General features: G+C 48.2%; 1 protein-coding gene and 1 long non-coding RNA gene across 3 annotated transcripts in view; one reads left to right on the forward strand and one right to left on the reverse strand.

The window, feature by feature from the left end:
- Positions 1 to 280: 280 nt before the first annotated feature.
- Positions 281 to 3,780, forward strand: LOC146894250 (uncharacterized). Its single transcript, XR_015002310.2, has 2 exons — positions 281 to 353; positions 464 to 3,780. It is a non-coding gene; the product is annotated as an uncharacterized LOC146894250 (long non-coding RNA).
- Positions 3,781 to 5,750: 1,970 nt separating this feature from the next.
- The window catches only part of Pxdn (peroxidasin), a 72,212-nt gene continuing 59,894 nt past the window's right edge, over positions 5,751 to 18,068 (reverse strand). For both annotated transcript variants that reach the window (XM_087907221.1, XM_087907220.1), the window contains 6 exons: positions 16,389 to 16,523; positions 15,622 to 15,830; positions 11,301 to 11,421; positions 10,909 to 11,038; positions 8,789 to 8,902; positions 5,751 to 7,910 (listed from right to left, as the gene is read on the reverse strand). In XM_087907221.1, the coding sequence (XP_087763347.1) occupies positions 7,791 to 7,910; positions 8,789 to 8,902; positions 10,909 to 11,038; positions 11,301 to 11,421; positions 15,622 to 15,830; positions 16,389 to 16,523 (829 nt within the window). In that variant the 3' untranslated portion in view covers positions 5,751 to 7,790. The remainder of the gene's footprint in view (positions 7,911 to 8,788; positions 8,903 to 10,908; positions 11,039 to 11,300; positions 11,422 to 15,621; positions 15,831 to 16,388; positions 16,524 to 18,068) is intronic.

Genomic DNA, 18,068 nt, shown 5'->3' on the forward strand with positions numbered 1-18,068 from the left:
ATAGGGCCGCAGCTATGGAATTCAATGTGGAGATTAAAACGAGGAACCAACCAAACACCACCAAACTAGACACGGACCTACCTTTCTTAAACCCTCCTCAAGAAAGTGACTGTTAAAACAGCTTGCCTGCTTAAAACTGGGTTGTTTCCTTCGGTTGAGGTTTAAGAGATCTTGTTCCAGTTGAAGTCTCCCATTAAATGTGATTTGTAGACATTTTTTCATTCAAGTTCAGGGGCAAAAGCCATGGCCAACTGGCCGTCTCTCCTTTCCCTTTTTCCACAGACAGAAGCTATAGCATTGACCACTCCAGAGGGACATCTTGCACAGGACCAGAAGTTAATCTGCAGATCAAGGTAAGCCAGGAAGCATCTCCATGGGTGGCCAGTTCCAAAAACTGTATGAGCCTTACCCCAAACACCCTGCCTTCCACCAGCTTGGGTATCTGTTTCCTCACCTGCTTTAGGTTCCTTCTCAGGACTCCCTGATGCTCTGTGCTCCATCTGAACACACAGATACCTGCTCCTGCCGAGGCACTCTCTGCTCCCCATGCCAGAGAACGTTGTTAACAGTTCTGCTCCCTGTCTGAATGGTTCAGACTACCACACATCTTGTGTGTATGTTCATTCTCCCACAGTTTCTCTTGCTGATGATGTCAGCTTGCCGTCAGGGTGGCCGTAACAACCCTAAACTGAAGACTGTGCCAATGAGAAGCAATAGGGTGAAAGATGGACACTATCTGCTACAGACCTTTATGAGGACACGTACACCAAAAAGAACCCTAGATGCGTACAGTTTACAGTAACAATGGGAGAAGTGTTCTTGAAATGGTCAGGTAATTAACAGGAAGAATGGGGAGCCACACAAAGAGGAGTTTCCGAGATATCCTGGGTGATACCACTTTGGCACTGATAGCACTGAAAGCACTGAAGGTAGGCACAGCCCTAGCAGCAACACCCAGCTTCCAAACACACTTAAAGCCTGGAGGGCGCACAGCTGTAGTGTGCGTGCACCTGCACATCACTGTGCGCCATGTTGCTGTGATCTTTCCAGCAAATAAACATGAGGCACCTGGAGGACTTGCAATGGCTCACTCATCACATGGTCCTTACAGCAGCTGGAGGGGCTGCTTACCTACTCCAGCGGCGTAGCTGTCCATCTCAGTTATGTGACCTTTCCCACTTCCGCTCCTCTGGCTCACACAGGTCTTCTCTCCATCCTTCCTGGGTTCCACCAGACACTATCATGTCATCCTGACTGCTTAGTCTTCTTGCCCCACAGCTCCTGACTGCTCCCCCATCTATGGCCAGGGAGGTGGGGGAAATAAAGCTCTCCGGCTGTGCATTGTAGAGAATCTAGCTCCTACTTTGACACGAGGCTGCCACTGTGGGCAACACCACACTACTTTTTTAGTGTAAGCTTTCTAAGGTGTCCACCAGGGAACTAGTGCAGTCAACGCTAAGGAAACCTCACCCTGCTAACCTGCAGCTTCCCTGCCTTGGTGCTCCTTCACTTGGAATGGAGATGCCTCCTATATGTATGTATTGCTACCACAGCCCTTCCCTCTGCTCTTCACTAGTAGGAAGTTCTTTGACTTCTAAGGTAAACTCCTGGGAGATCCTGTCCATTCCACAGCTGGCTCCTCACCATCTTCATCCCATGGAGCTGAAAAGGCAAAGCAGTCCAGTCTGCAGCTAGTTCACTTTCAGCCTGTTTGTATCTGTTCTATATTCAGTCTACACATAGGCTGTTTATAGGGAACCCATCTAGTCTATATCCGACTGATAATCCATCTAGTCTATATCCGACTGTGTGTTCCACCTCTACCCACTCTATGGCCAGTGTGTCTCTATAGAGAACAGCCAATAGTTAGTCCATAGTCTGCCTCTAGACTGTTTCTAGCCCATTTAGTTGGCATCTGGTAGTCTTTGCTGGGACATCTATTTAGTCTACGTCTGTTTTAGGTATGACTGCTCACATTTAGCGTCTAGCATGGACCCTTGGCTATGAACTGGTTACTGTTTGCTGAGTAAGCACCTAAAGAAGGGCTACCTAGGTGGCTAGTCATTTCTAACTTTGAACACCCTTTTCAACCCATCTCCAAATGTAGGACACTCTGCTTCCTGTACATGTCAACAGTCCAGATAGATGAGGAGCAGGTGCACTGGTCCAGGCTTTGGTTTCCTCTACACCAGAACAAAGACACCTTCATCTAGAGTTCACAGGATGGAGAATCCGTGGGTTTTTATCTAAAGGGCCAGGTTTCTAATTAACATTACAGAGAGCACCACTTGACTCTCAGAACCCCAAACACAGAGGCTGAGTTCTGTCTCTGCTGGTCGGCAGACAGAGCACTACAAGGCTGTTCAAGACTGGCTCTGGTAGTAAACATACCCACACTCCTCTCTTTCCCACCAGATTTACCTTGCTTAATTCAAAAAAAAAATCTTACAAGTTAGATAATTATAGATGAAGAAATTGAGGTTCTGATAGATTTTATAGTCTGAGTTCCAATGGTAATTAACAGAGGTGGAACTTATCCAAACCTCAAGTCTGTAGACACGTTGGAAAGAAAGAGGGGAAAAAAAAGTCTCTGCTAAGATCAGCCTTCAAGTGAAGGCATTGAGCTTTGAAGTCCAGCAGCTGCAGTCGGTGGAGATTCTTTTCCCTTTTTAATTCTCATACAATACATTCCAACTGCAGCCTCTGCTCCCTCCCCTCCTCCCCACCCCCACTTCCTCCCACCTCCCTTCTCCTCACTGCTCCTGTTTCCCTTCAGGAAAGATCAGGCTTCCCCATATATCAACTGAACACGGCATAACAAGGTGTATAACTAAGACTAGAGTTTGGGGAGACTCTAGGAGGTGCCACAGGAGACGGAGGCGGTCCTGGCGAAGGAGGCGGGGCAAGTGAAGATGGCTTGGATTCAGGGTGTAGCCTCGTAGGAACAGCGCTGGCCTCTGTGGGACTTGGGCGATGATAAGCTGCTCTGAGCGAGACAGGGGAGTTTTGTTTTGTTTCGTTTGTCTGACTTCAACGCCGTGAGTACTCACTCGAAGAGAACAGGGATCGTCAACATTTCTCAAGATCACAGATTTGTCCTTTTACACCTGAGGCACGCCCGGGAAACTCTGCAAGTCTATCCAGACCTACAGTATGAATAGGGTGCACAATGAACCCGTCTTTCTCAAATATGGATGTGCTGTTTCTCTAAATCTGGTGGAATGAAGAAAGGATTGGTTTCAGGGCCCGCGAGGCAGGCCTGAGGGTCAGTCTGGGTACTCCTGACGTACAGGAAAGCTCTGCCCCGTAAGGCAGAAGTAAAGGAGGCAGAGTCCTATGACAGCAGCCCTGGGACTTCTGTGGAAATCTAAAGGCCGGGCTGCACAGTGCCCTTGGAGGCCACAGGCACCACATCCTGTCCCCTCCTCCCCTGGTGAGCTCTGAGTCATCGTTACAACAATGATGACTAGCAGCTCCATCTGCGATGATTCCTGATGTGGTCATTTTTAAGGAACACAAACATGATGTTTTCCAGGGATCTCCTCTGAAACAGCTGCAGGCATCTCCTCTTCAGTGTGTGGATCCTGCCTGGTTTGGTTAAGCACAGACAAAACAATAGAACACTAAGATGCAGATGGTTTAGAAGACATAGAACAATGATGTCAGAGGTTATATTTCTGGGCTGGTGAGATGGGGGGGGGTCTTGTAACTGTGGGTTAATAAGAATAAATAAAATTGGCTTTATGTAAAACACACTGAAAAATAAAGTTTGCCATGGTACTTATGCTCAACATTAGAAAGAGTAATAAAATACGAATTCTGTCACTTACCCTCTCCTGACACCTGACATCTACAAATCAACTTATTGTTAGTGTTTAAACAGCCATAATGGGATGAAGATGCTCAAAACCCACATCTCTCCTCAGCAACACAGCCCCCAATAATATAGCTGCACCTACCACATGGCTTTCTGCAGTCAAGGGGATCACAGGGTACGTTCAGAACAAAAAGGAGAAACAGCTTCATGGTCTTTATCAACTTGAAGAGACTTTTAGGATATGATGGGGAAAGTCTGAGAAGAAGGTTTTGGGGTTTTAACCTCAACTTCCTTCCTCTGCTGTCCCACTTGTCTGAATAAAGAAAGCCAGACATTACAGTAACAGAGCTGCTTTTAACAAATTCCCCAAACAGCAAACCAGCTGTGACAGTACTTCCGCAAACTTCTGAATTCACTTCTGCTGCCCACCCCTGAAGTCCTGGTCTGGGGTTAGGATGTTAACAACTTTTAGACATATAGGATTTGGTGTGTGTGTTGAGGGTTGTCGGGGTAGGTCAGAGGACTTGGGAGTCCATTCTCTCCTTCCACCACGTAGCTCCCAAGGGTCAGGGATTAACTTGGGCTGTCAGGCTCAGAGGCAGGTGCGTTTGTCTCTTGAGACACCGCACTAGGAGAATAACTGTGATGTGAATATAGATGCTGGGATGGTTCTAGTCAAAAAGCAAGACACACTCCACACTGAAGAAGGAAAAACATAATGTTTGCTCGGGGTCCCTGTCCGTCAGCAGGGTGTTAAAGGAAAACCTGGGACTGACTGGCCGGTCACCACATGGGGCCAGGTCTCATTTTGCTCACAGACTCTGCCAACAATGGGTCTAGGTGGCCTTCTGAGATCTGCCTCACTTGTAGTTCATCAGTTTTGGCAGAAAGCTTAAGCAGAGTGGAGGTCTAGTCACGCTATGTCTACCATTCTTGGGGGGAAGCTGAGATTTTCATGGGATTCGCTGTGGCTGCAAAAGTCAGTTTTGAGCTCATGACCTCATGAAGAGTCTGTCAGACTGTGGTGTAGGTGCGGGAAAGCTGTCCCATGGGAACACTGCAGCACAGAATCCCACGCATCCTCTCCCACAGTGAGTCACATTCGCGAAGCACTCAAGTTTCTCATAGCATTTCTGAAATGATCTGCCAACTTAAAAAGCTTCGTGCCCAGTGTTGGGAGAGAGCTCAAAGTGCTTGCCACATAAGCATGAGAACCCGAGTTCAGATCCTCAGCAACTGTGGGAAATGCGAGGAGGCAGGAGGGTCTCTGGGGCTTGTTGGCCAGTGAGTCTAGCCTAACTGGTGAGTTCCGCCTTTTATGACAGAGACCCTGTCTCAAAAACTAAGGTGGGCAGTGATCATAGAACACACCTTTCTCTAACCACTGAACATGCACACACAGAAACATACACAAATGTAATGCACTGGCTCCTTAACATTGCATCTTCTTTTGCACGAAAGTCATGCGAACAGTCACAATCTTCTCCAGGCTCTGTAAAACCAGGGTCCATTTTCTGCTTCTTTCAGAGCAGAATCCGTCCCAAACCTGCCATCCAGGTCACCGTGGCCAGACTGAAGGCCACACACGAGCACAAACACATGGAAAAACATGGAAAAACATGGTTACCCACCCACTCTGTACCCTCAGAGGGCCAAAAGGCACTGTGCATTTTCTGAAAAAGGAACCTACTGGTCCACATGGAAATTCAGGCGGCTTGTCCCAGGGGCAGAACCCACATGACATCAGTCTGGCTAAGGTGCCTGCCTTATCTCAGAAGGAAGTATCTCTCTCTTAACCACACACCCCTCTTTCTTTTCTTTTTATGGCTCACAGCATAGCTCTGGTTTTTTTGTGTAGGCCTGGGTCCCTTCCTCATACTTCCACGCCCTTCAGCAAGCAAGTTCTTATTTGCCTCCAAGTAAAAAGAACAGATTCTCCACTTGACAATGTGGCCCTTTTATTTGAACTGAAAGGGTGCCATTACAAAGTGCGAACACCTCTTTGGTAATGTATTGAATACAAGGAACATAAAATGGCATTTGGCTGTTGGCAACAGTCAGAAAAGGAAATAAATATGTACACTGCTTTGTATCTCAGAAGCCCAGTGCAGCAGCTCATAGGGAAGGGTGTCTGGGCACTGCCCACTGCCTGGCCAGGGACGCTGTAACATCAACATGGAGATCTGGAGACATCTTGGTTTGAATGACAGAAATTACTATGAATCACAGCCAGTTTTCTTCACAGGATCAGAGGACAAAGACCCTTGACACCTGTCTAAGAACCCCGTGCACTTGTATGCCTTGGTACAAGACACCCCAGGGCTCATGTGAAATACCAGCTACTCAGGACAGGCTCTCCTGCCACTTCGATCTATGCCTGAGCAACTACACGGCCATCAGATCTCCCATGGCACGGTTCTGTCTCCTACTTCACGGAAGTCTATTCTGAGATCTCATCACTGAGCTCAACTTAATATTACACAAATGCCCATGCGTGCTGGACCACTGGCTTCTGAATATCATTAGCAACAGGAGGGAAAGGCAACGTGGTGAGTCCACGGTGAATGCGCCCATGCTAGGATGCTGTCTTTGCTCAGCAGCCTTACACATGTGGCTCTGTCTGTCTCTAGGAAGCTAATCATATCAGCATAAGGATCACCCATAGACTGTACCAAAATGGCCTTACTGTTCAACACAAGCCAGAGGCTGCGAGGAATTGACCATTGCCTGATCTGACCATGGACTCCTTATAATGACACCCATTTTGCCCTTCTCAAACTGGCACTGACTAGTCTATGTCCTTGAGGTCTTCCTCCCTAGACCTTGGGCAGGTGACCCTCTTGATGTACACACATGGATGGCACACAGTGCTGGGTATATCAGTGTTTGTTCAGGGGAGAGACCTCAGAACCTTGTGAGAATAGAATGGATCATTTTGTTCAATTAAAAACAAGAGACTATGAGGTATAATAGTTGCTTTCCACTGAATTAAAAAACATATTTTGCATAGTGGAGATAATTTTTCTAACATCTAAAATGGGAAATTTTTATAAAACATCATGCAATAAAAAAATGAGGTATAGGGATTTTTTTTTTTTCCTTTAAAGCATTCATACAACGTGATCTCAGGCATTCAGGCTCTGCCTGCCTGTCACCTATGGCAGGGGTGAGAAGTGAACCAACTCTCCCTCCACTACAGTCAGAAACCATGGCAGGCGGTGGCTGTACATCATTGCGCCGATGTAAGGGGCTGTTCGGGTCACTGGATATGGCATGGGACCAAAGGATTTCACATTCGGTTTCCAGCAAGGCAGTATTTACACACGTTCCAAGTGGACACAAGATCATTTCTAAATGTGGCGTAATAGTGTGATGCCAGTCCTGGGTCAAAGGGCTGGCATGGTCCCAAGATGCAGGATTGTATTGGTATTGTGGTCAGACGCTGAAGAGCCCTGGAGGTGGGGGGTGAAGACAGCAGACAAGAGGGGGTGGCAGGAGGAAGCCCTAGAGTTCCTGTGTTCCTATTTATTAAACTACAATTGAAATGCCACTAAATTTCCCCCTTTTGCCTAAAAAAAAAAAAAGTTTCTGTTTAAATGAAGCCTGTCAAAATGTCAAAGGCTTCCTGCCTCATTAAACAGAAGTGGCATCCTCAGACAGAAACATATTAGGAACCTACATGTCTTAACTGTGCGATTTAATAGTAGCACCAAATTTTTTTTTCATTTAAAAATAATTAAATAAAAACCTGAGAAGTCTAACATGAAGTGAGGACCAGAGCCACTCCTGCACCCAACTCCTGCCTACTCAATTTCCTTCTGCAAACATAGCGTGGGCTGCTTCGGGGGTGACACAGTGGGGGTCCTGAAAGATCTGGGGTTCCAACTTGTCCGGTGATCCGCAGCCCCCCACGTTGCCATCTAAGCTCACAAGGACTCTGTGGACCAGCTTCGAGGTGCTCAGCTCACGACCACTACGGTTTCTCGTCTGCGGTGTTTCCTAGGCAGACGGGACAGCAAGCACCTTCCAGTTTCACAGGCTCTGGGCAGGCTGCAGGCGGACAAGCTTCCACAAAGCAGGTGACCTGACCATTCTGAAGGAGGGAGAAATATCCTTGTCACTCTTGGCTCTTCTCCTAGGCATGATCCACATGACCCCAACCCCAGTATGGTGCCCCATGCTTCTTGCCCTCATCCCCTACCTAGAGTCCCTGTGCTCGGCTTCCGTCTCCTGCGATGGGGACTGAAGACAACAGTCTTGGAGTTTTTTAGCTACAAATGCATCCCTGGGGTGAGGATTGCAAACCTTCTCCTTTTCCCATTGCCTTCTAACCCTACACTGTGGGGTCCAGGATCAAAGGACCAAGCTGTCCCACCCCCAATCTCCCACTTCATCCCGAGAGAAATAAATGCTCATCTCTGCAAAGAGTCCTCCCTCCCCTAGCTTAGTCTTCACTAGCCAGGCAACCCAGGGGTGCTTGGAGGACCCTGCACTGTTCTGGCAAAAGGATGAACCCTGTCCCTTAAGAGGGGATCTGGATTGGCCCTCGTTCCTGTTGTCCTGCCTTCTCTCTCTGTTCTAAGTGTCCTCCTACCAGGGCTGCAGGGGAACCTCTGTTCATAACCAAGGGGAGCCCTGGCCTACATGTCACCTCTTCCCCTTAGCATTCTCTGCAACTAATATCCCAGGCCAGACCAGGGCAGAGACAGCGAGGATAAGGGGGTGAACAGGATAGCCAGCTCTGGGAGGAAGGGGCACGAGCTGTGGCGTTCTCAGGTTCTCGGGTGTGTGGATGTTTCCTGTACACCATTAGAAGCTGGTTGGGTCACCCAAATGCCCTCAAGTGTTCTCTCCAGCTTCTGAGGGGAAAGCAGGGCTAGGGATCAGGACCAGCAGGACCTCACTCTGATACCTGGACCACCCTCTTTCCAGATGTCAAGGGCATGAACACAGAACCGACCCCAGACTCACTTTGCACTCACAAACTGTGCACGTGTCTTTTTTCCACTTCGAGTTGTTGCTGTGGGATTCGCCACCATCATCCACACACTCCGTGGTGCTGAGCCGAGACTCCAGGCTGGTTATCTGCGGCAGGGCACAGAGCAGGGCGTCAGAGTGAGCCTCAACAGCCATGCTGAGCTGAGGAGAGGCTTTCCGCTTTACAACAAGGGAGAGGAGCCACAGCATTTTAAACCAGTCTACTTCCCATGTGGATTTCAACCCCAGCCTCTCCTGCTTCCCCATCCTACCTACTAAGCATGAGGTCGCCAGTTCACACAGAAGCAGAACACAGAACCTTGTGCAACTCTGTGCTCTTGGTACTAAGATTGCCCTGCTGTCTTTGTATTAGGATGACTCTACTCCCAACAGCCTAAATGCCAGTTAGAATTTAGCTAGCCAAAGAGCTGTCCACAATAAGATGTGCTTCGGCATTTCTAAACAAATCAAAGTCAACTTTTCTGTAGGAATAACGCACTAGCATGACTTACATTTTAGTTAACCCTCGACATTCCTACTTGAGGCCGTGGAGAAAACTAAAGGATGGACCCGCATCCTTAGGAAGTGGGGAGTAACCTGGGCATCACTGGCTGACTCTGCGTTCACTCAAAGCCCAGATAAGCCGAGGACGGAGGTGACTATGATCTGGATGGCTATCAGCATTGATGACCCACAGGCAGCAGCCCAGGTCATGTAGAGACGACAGGCCAGGACCAAAATTGCCCCAACTGTCTGGACAGAGGACATTCTCTATCATCAGGTCTGCTGGCTCCTTGAGCCAAGAAACCCTGCCCCTGTGACTCTAGGGAGAATGCAAATACCATGGACATGAAGTCTATATAGTCTACCTAGACCAACCAAGGGTCTGAAGGACACCTGTTCCCATCAGAATCCTGAGGGTTCCTTGGGTTGGTCTCAGCTTCTCCACCAGAGCCCGGGGTCCCCAGCAACGCTCACTCTGGTGCTTTAGAAAGGAAAAAAAAAAAAAAGACTGGGAGCAGCTGTCAGAGAAATGGTGGAATTTGGGTTACATGAGTCTCCCCCTAAGTCTATCACCTGAGTACCCTTGGGGTAGGAACAGAGCCAGACCCAGGAATCCCACAAACCAGGCACCAATGTCAGACTGCCTCCTGGACACACTCCACACCACCAGGACACTCCTCTGGCCCATATCTAGGTCCGCGCACTTACGCTCTTTACTGTCAAGTGAACAGACCTCCTCTGTCTAGCCTGAGGTTCCAGACACCACTCTCTTTGAAACAAGACCTTTGGTAATTGAACACAGAGCCGTGGAGAAGAACAAAGATCCTTACACACAGGAGAGGAATTTATCAGGGCTGTAGTGTGTAGCCCTGGCACCCTGCCCTGCAGCCTTGGTGAGTCCGCCATCACTGACAGGCTCCTAGCACCGTCTCTTCCAAACCCTCCCTGAAGAAGTGGCTTACCGGCAGGAATTCAAGTCTGTCTTCTCCTACCCCTCTCCATCTGGCTATGCCTGAGTCTGCTGGGACTTTGTACCCATTCCGGTTGTATCCTCTCAGCCATATTCCCTGGGAGGCCCCACATTTAGAGACATTGACTGCCCACTACCAAGTGCCCCAGGTGTGGTGGCCAGGCTTAGGAGGTATGGTTGGAAGAGTACATAACTGGGGATGAAGTCTGAGGTGTCAAAGCCCTGCGCCATTGCTACTTTCCTCTCTCTGATTCAAGCTTCTGTTTAAGATGTGAGTCTTCAGCTTCCTAGCCCTGGTGCCTTTAGCCACAACCATGGTCTCTAACTTTCTGAAACTACGCAAAAAGAAACTCTTCTATAAGTTGTCTTGGTCATGGTGTTTAAGCACAGCAATAAAAGAAAGAAGGACCTAGCACACTAATCCACAGAGAAAGATGAGGACATGAATCCTATGCAGCCCAGTAAGGAGCAAGCCAGAGGAAAGCAAGCTACACAAGCAACCAGTCCCCAGCAGGTGAGAGCAAAGTCAGCATTTACATGATCACCCAGAAATGCAAGGCCTCTGGGAACCCCTGGGCCAAAGGTGGGCTGGTGAAAGGTTCAAGCTGGTGAAGATGGCAGCGGCTCAGGCCAGCCTTACCTGCTTTCTGAGGTCTGTGATGACCGTCTGCATTTCCAGAATAAGCGTCTTTAGATCATTGGTTGCTGGCCCTTCCAAGGGGTCATGGGAGGCTGACGTGGCATTACTAAGATGTTTGCCATATTTCACACTAAGGGATAAGGAGAAGATTCAGAGTGTCAGTGCGCAGGCCTAAGCTAACATTCCTAAACGCATCCATCCCTCTGCTGGGTGCCTGGCCTAGCACATTGCAGCTCAGCACTGTCAGGCAGGGCACAGGACTTGTCTTCCTGTACTCTGGAACACCTCTGCCTCAGCCAGCCCAGGCTACACTGAGCTCAGAAACAACCGCCTGAGCCTGCTGCGGAGACCCACAGTGGCCAGGACATCTTCCAGATACCACCAAAACTCACTTTAGTGCCTTCTGGCGCCTTGCTCTCCTGGTGGGCTTATCCTCCTCATAGCTGAATTCTAGGGATCGTCTACCACGGAAATGGTAGGAGAAGGCATTGAACTGTCCCCTGGTCCTGCAGTCTGGTGAAAAAGCAGGAAAGGGCAATCAGTTACAGATGATTCTAATCAAAATAAATTTACATCTTGTCAAGTAGTAGCTATTTTTATCACACATTATCTCCCCTCCCCCTTCGGGGAGGACATGTGTTATTCCAGACAGTGCCTAAAAGCACTCATGGGGCTAAGAGTGGGTCTGTCAGTCCTCTGTGGTATTGGGTTCAGCACTTAAACCTGCTAAGAGCTGCAGTAAATCTCCCTGAGGGCAAACCACCCTGCACCCTAGCTGATTGATCAGTGTACCCTCCTGCATCCCACACAGGGAGATTTGGGGCACTCTAAATTATGGTCTAAGTCTGCTCCATCTAAGTCTTCTTGCCCTTGTCAAATGGTACCCTGCCCCTGAGATCTCATTATCAGCCCAAATCAGCCTGCAACAAGTCCAGGTAATTTCCAAGCCCTTCCCTGCCCTGGTAGAGGCCTCATCCCAAGCTCCAGAGGTGGGGAGGAACCCTATTCTCTCTCACCTAAGCCCCGTCTACATTATTCATTAAAGCCACCCATCTTTACACTTATCTTATGTCTCCTTTCTCCCCTAAGAATAGCCTTGTCCAGAAGAACACAAAGCCCAAAGGCAGTCTCTTCCAAATTCTAGGTCCTGTGACCCTCCTGAAGCGGACAGTCTACGTCACTAAGGCAAAGGAGTATTAATTAAGCAGAGGTCATGTGACTGTCTGCCTCTGGATGAGAGTATCTAGATCCTGATGTCCATGGCTGGAAATTGAAGGAAGTGTTTCAGCTGAATCAAGCCATTGCTCCTGACCCCGGAACAGTTCCTAAGTAACCTGGAACTTGTTATCACACATCATTATCTGACCCGAGTTAAGCTGGGAGGATTAAATTTGCCCTGGAGTGGAAAATGTGGCTTTTCAGGTGGCTCCAAGGACATAAACCAGATCCACAGCAGCTTAGCTTTGCACAGCCATGTCTACTCCCTGTACTCCCCCGTCTTCGCAGGAACCTCTTTCTCCAAGCTTTCCTGAAAACCGAAGCCAGGCCAGACAAGACTGAATATTCCGGAAGAGAGCAAGGATGATTCTCCATCAGAAAGCCTTACTCTAGATTATTTGAGAACAAGAACAAAGCAGGGTGGGCCTCATGGGAATGAGCTGTGCCCAGTGGCTCTCATCTGAAAATGACACATGCATTCTGGGAATCCAGAGTCACCACATTTGCCACGATGTTCCAACTCTCCGTCAGGCACAGAGCAGAGCTAGGCTGCACTTCTCTGCCTGCCCTGCGTCAGTTGCATGCACCTTGGCACTAGCGCAACCCCACACCCACTGCTGCTATGAAAGTAGCCACGTTCACAAAGCAAATGTACCAAACCATAGCAATGTGTGGAAAGTTCTGTGTATACAGGAGACCTGTGCTCCAAACCTGAACCTTCTCTGGAACCCCCATCCTGCCTAGGAATGGTTCTCCACCCGGGGCCTTGCACAATAGGAGGAAGAGTTTGGTGCAAAGGAGGAGAATATTTAGATTCTAACTAAAACCACATGTTTGTAACCCTCCCCACACTATCTAGGCAAACCACAGTATCTAGGCAAACATTTGAAATAAGTAACTTGAATCACTGTCACTGGCCACAGGACAAACTTATGACCTCTGATTCCTGCTATGGTGCACCAGGAGGAACATCATTCGTACTCCAGTTATGTTCCAATGCTGCACTTAGCCTTCAGGAAAAGGTCAGTCAAACCCATACGGAGGGAAACCTACCAAAAGGACCAGAGACAGACAGACTCTTATTGGATACAGGAATCTGGGAACATTCAGGTAAATTTAAATAAGGTGGAACCTGTCATGAGCTAACATCATTGGGAACATAGTAGAGTTCAAACAGGATCCAAAAATTAGGTAAGAATTTTATTTATGCTAATTTCCCAGTTCCAATTATATTTAAGTAAATAATTTAGGAGCATGGTAACAAAAAACCTGCAGCTTTTTGGGCTCATTTAGAAAAACTTTTGTGTCTAGGGAGATGGCTCAGTAAATAAAGCACTTGCTGAGCAAGCAGAAAGAGTGGAGTTGGAATCCCTAGAGAAAGCTGGCCAGCTAGACAAGCTGAATTGCCAAGCTCTGGGCTCAGCAAAAAACCCAAGACACTAGATGTCAATCCCTAGCCTCTACATGCCAACTGCACCCATACACATGTGTGCCCGCACACATGCAAACATACACAGATTATGTAAGCACACACCATGCACACACACATCCAAAAAAATGTTAACAGAACCAACTTTTTTTTCCCCTGTGGGATTTAGAAATGGATTTGAGCTCAAACAGAAACCAGTACATTTAGAATCTTGAAGCTCTTCTGGGGTTAGATCAAGCCTGCTATTGTAAGAGGCCCAGTATTGGGAAGAACCGATGTCAGCAAGAACTTGGGGCACTGAGCACCTGGGACAATGGAATAGAATGGGGGCAGAGGCCAAGACAAGGCCTGCCTTGGAGACAGCCTCTTCTGAGACTGTGACTATATTACATATGCAAAGGAGTGAAGGCTGGCTCCACTCTGCAGCAGGAGGGGACCTAGTCATGGTATCAGAAAAGAGAGGCTCTGTATCTGAAAAATAAAAATTGGCCCTGCCCAGCATTTTCAAGGCAACAGGGTCCTACAGACATAACGAAATCCTCTGCCATCCTTGCAGGGAAGTATTTAAACTGGAAAAAACTGTGAGAGTTTAAAAGAAAAAGAAGCAAAAGTGATTCAAGTTCCCACTCTATGATCACAAGAACAGCAGTCACTGAGGATTAGGTATGCAGCAGTAAGCACAATGTCCTTTATGTGACTCCTTAATAACTCTCTCTCGATAGATAGATAGATAGATAGATACATACATACATACATACATACATACATACAGGGGTGGGGGAAAGGCAGATTGGACAAACCACACAATCACACACATTCACAAACAGATACAGTCTCACCCTCATAATACATGCTCTTAGGATGTTAAATGCAGCTTCAAAAGTCAACCTAATTTCAATACTGATCTTGAGTGACTACAGTAGGAGAAAAATAAGAGAGTGACACTCATAGTGCTGAGCTCTGTGTGCTCTTTCCAAGCCCCCTTTCTTCGGGGTCTCCAAGGCGTAGGGCAGGGCTGAGGACCCAGTGTGCTGCTCCATGTGGGGCTGGAGCATCCATCCTTCTGAGTCCTCTTCTCACCACAAACACACGTACGTCACCAAGCTTAGCTTGTAAATAATCCCCCGCTTTATTATTTACGGGGTTCTGATCATAGTTTGAATAAAGCCAAAATTGCACTCAAATTAGAAACTGGAAACTGAGGTTAACCAAGAGAGGAACTCAAGAATGCAGAGTGGGAAAGAGACAGCGGAACCGTCACCACAGGGAGCCAGTGGCTGCTACAGCTGTGGTGACGGTGGCCCTGAGCACAAGGAGGACAGACAAGGCAGGGAGTCAGCCCCCAGGCTGACGGGAATGCACTGTGCAGACCTCCTTATGAGGCTGTCCAGCCCCAACATCAAGACCCTCACACTTCCCGGAGGAGCTATTTCTCACTGTTGGGCTGTGAGTCATGTGACTGAAACACAAGCACTCGGGTGCCGCTATACAGTCGGTTCAATGTTAGACATGCAATCAGGACACACTGTCAAGTTTCGTGTCCTTTTACATAGTATTTTTAGCTATCAGACTACAGTGCAGCCTAGGATAAAAATGAAGCTGCAAAGTTAGTTCTACTGACATCTTAACGCAGGTATCCGTGGTGACAATGCCATCAATAAACGTAAGGCACTTGCAGTAGGATGAAAAGTGACCTTAAGGGCATGGTGTTTGAATCACACAGGGCTCAGTGGCTGGTGTGTGCATCAACCATGTTGATCTTTTATCAGCAATTTAGTGTACGGCTATTTAAGGTAGGAAAGCAACGCTATAGCCTTGGGTGCCTCCACGTCTCCTCAGTTCATCCAGAGTCAATGTGGGTGGAGCTACTGACCTGTATAGCCTAGGCTCAACACTACATGGTGCCTTCATGCTAAGACTCCTTGACATTTATCTCCCAGCCGTGAAATCACTAAGCAAAGCCACCATAAATCATTACCATCCTAGGAGCCAGAGGCTGTTCTCCCATTCCCGTGCCGAGCGGCAGTCACGGGAGACGGTGAGGGCATGGAGCAGGCAGCACCTACCTTCACAGCAATCCTGCCACACGCGCAGGTCCACCCTGGGGATGTCCTCACAGCTGCTATAGCCATGGGGGAACTCTGCCACCCTGAACACGTCCTGCTGCACCCGGGTGATGTTGTCTGAGTTATCACAAAGGATCCTAGCCAAGGACGTCTGCTTGAGCTGCGTCAGCTGAGCGGGGGAGAACACGCCTGGGTTCTCGTACCACAACCTGTTCTCCAGAGATGACAACAGAGTCAGGAGGGTCAGCGGCAAGCAGGGAGGCTGCTGGCCGCGGGATCCAAGGTAAGAATGTTATTCCAACACAGGATTCACTGATTCGATGAACATTGTGTGAATTCTCACGCAATCAATGTGAGAAAAGCCAAAAGCCCCGGCATAGTAGAAAGAGTACAGTAGTCCATCTGAATAGCAAGAAGAAGATGGACTACTTTTCAAACATGATGGACGGCTAAACTTCTAACTAAACCCTTGCCGTGAGCGAGGCCAGCCTGAGCTATACACTGGGATCATCTCAAAAATGCAAACGAAACAAACAACAATATTCTAGTCCTCCCAAGTACTGCCACGAACAGTCAAAAGGCTCCTGGAAACATTCATGTTCTCGTTGACTTTAGAGACCAAGAGCATCTGGGACTCAGGTATGTTAGCCCGGGCAGTCTACAGAAGGTACAGAGCTGCTGGAAGGGCAGCCAGCAGGGAGGGGTCCTCACTGTCATCTGTCCTGAGTCCAGAACAACCACGTAAGGCAAGGCTCTCCAGCACGCACCTGTCTCCATCCCGCAGGCGTCGGAACTGTGTGCTGAGCAGGCACATGAGTGTAGGTCCCAAGCGGCTGCCGGGGACCAGGTCTTCTACCATGAGGGCCGGGAACAGGTCAATGTTGAGAGTTGAGCCATACAGCCTGCAATAGGCAAGGAGCAAGTCAGGTCTGTCCAGCATAGCCGCCTGGAGTATGAAGCACAGCAATTCTCCAGACTTTTACAGAACAAAGAGAACTCACCAGCATTTCTTTAAAGCATATCTAATCACAGTTTTAAAAATTTCCTCTTTTTATTACACATGTGCACATGCATGTGTACACACACACACACACATACACACACACACACTTACTTAAAAGTGATTTGAAAAACCAAAAATAGATAAGAAAATCAAAACATTCTTTCCTATGCTCCAGAGAGAATCATCTAACTCCACGGAGTACATCCACCTACCTTCAACACCTATCTTCTTCTTTAAATATATGAACAATGATAATCATATTCAAAAATAATAGGATTAAACCCTCCCATATATTGAAATGTATTTGCCAATGGAAATGCTGCTTAATTGGCTAGGATAGATATCTAATGTGAGGCTTAAATATTTGAAAATGTTTAACAAAGTATTTTTTACCAAGTCCTCCAAGCTCCTGGAATATAGGCTCATACAGAGAGAAAAGGTAATGCCTACAGATTTTCCTTTTCTAATCTTGTTCAGTTTCCCAGCCAGGCAGCAGGTGGTCTTGGCTCCACCTACTGCTAGAAACTCAGCTAGAAATAGCATCTTCCAGTCCCTGGCTCCCTCCCCGCCAGGCTTGGAATGACAGCGGAACGCGCTACCATCTAGCATCTAGCAGTGACATGCATCTCAGGAGTGGATAAAGGTGCCTCACTTAAGCTGGCACATTCCAGCCAAACTGTGCTCATTGTCTGGTGTTCAGGGACAAGCACGCTGGACCAAAGCCACCTGACGTGGGAGCCTGGAGGACTGCTGGTCTTGCTACACAGGCAACAAATGCCAGTGCTTCCCCAGATCCCTGCTCCTTGTCTTCCAACCTGCTACTCATAAAGGGATGGGGAGGAGGGATTGAAGGATATCTACTTCAGGCCTGCTGGGGATGGTCTCCATGACACTACAAAGCTCCCTCACTCAGGGGCCTGGGGACCCTGACTGTGTAGGTTATGGAGCACACATCAGGGAGAGAAAGAAGCCGGAATGCATCCCCAGGCTGTCTCAAAATGCAAAATGTCAACAGGCTGCCAGCACAGAAGACGGCAGCTGCATTCCCCACGGCCTCCTGAAAACCATGACAGCTTGGATTTCACTGCCATTCAGCTCTCCTCCTGTTTATGTCTCATTTTTCCCTCTGGGTAATGGGTTCACAGGAAAAAATAAATGAGTAATTCTGTGTGGTGGGGAGGTAAGCATGGTCTTTGCCAGGGGTCTCTCTCCCTTGCAGCAGGGCTGGGCTCACCATCTCCAGCAGCAGTGGCAGGATCACCAGACACTAGGCAGTTCTGAAATATTTTGGCAATCAAAAACTGACCGGGAAAGTCATCTGTGGCCATCTGGATGGGAACACAGGGGGACACCGAAGCTCACGAAGCACAGTCAGTGAGCATACTTCCCAATAAAGCATGACGGTGACAAAAATGCACTGTTCCTGCAGGGGGACTCGTATGCT

This window comes from Myodes glareolus, chromosome 6 (assembly GCF_982192425.1).
Source record: "Myodes glareolus chromosome 6, mMyoGla1.1, whole genome shotgun sequence".
Lineage (NCBI taxonomy): Eukaryota > Metazoa > Chordata > Mammalia > Rodentia > Cricetidae > Myodes > Myodes glareolus.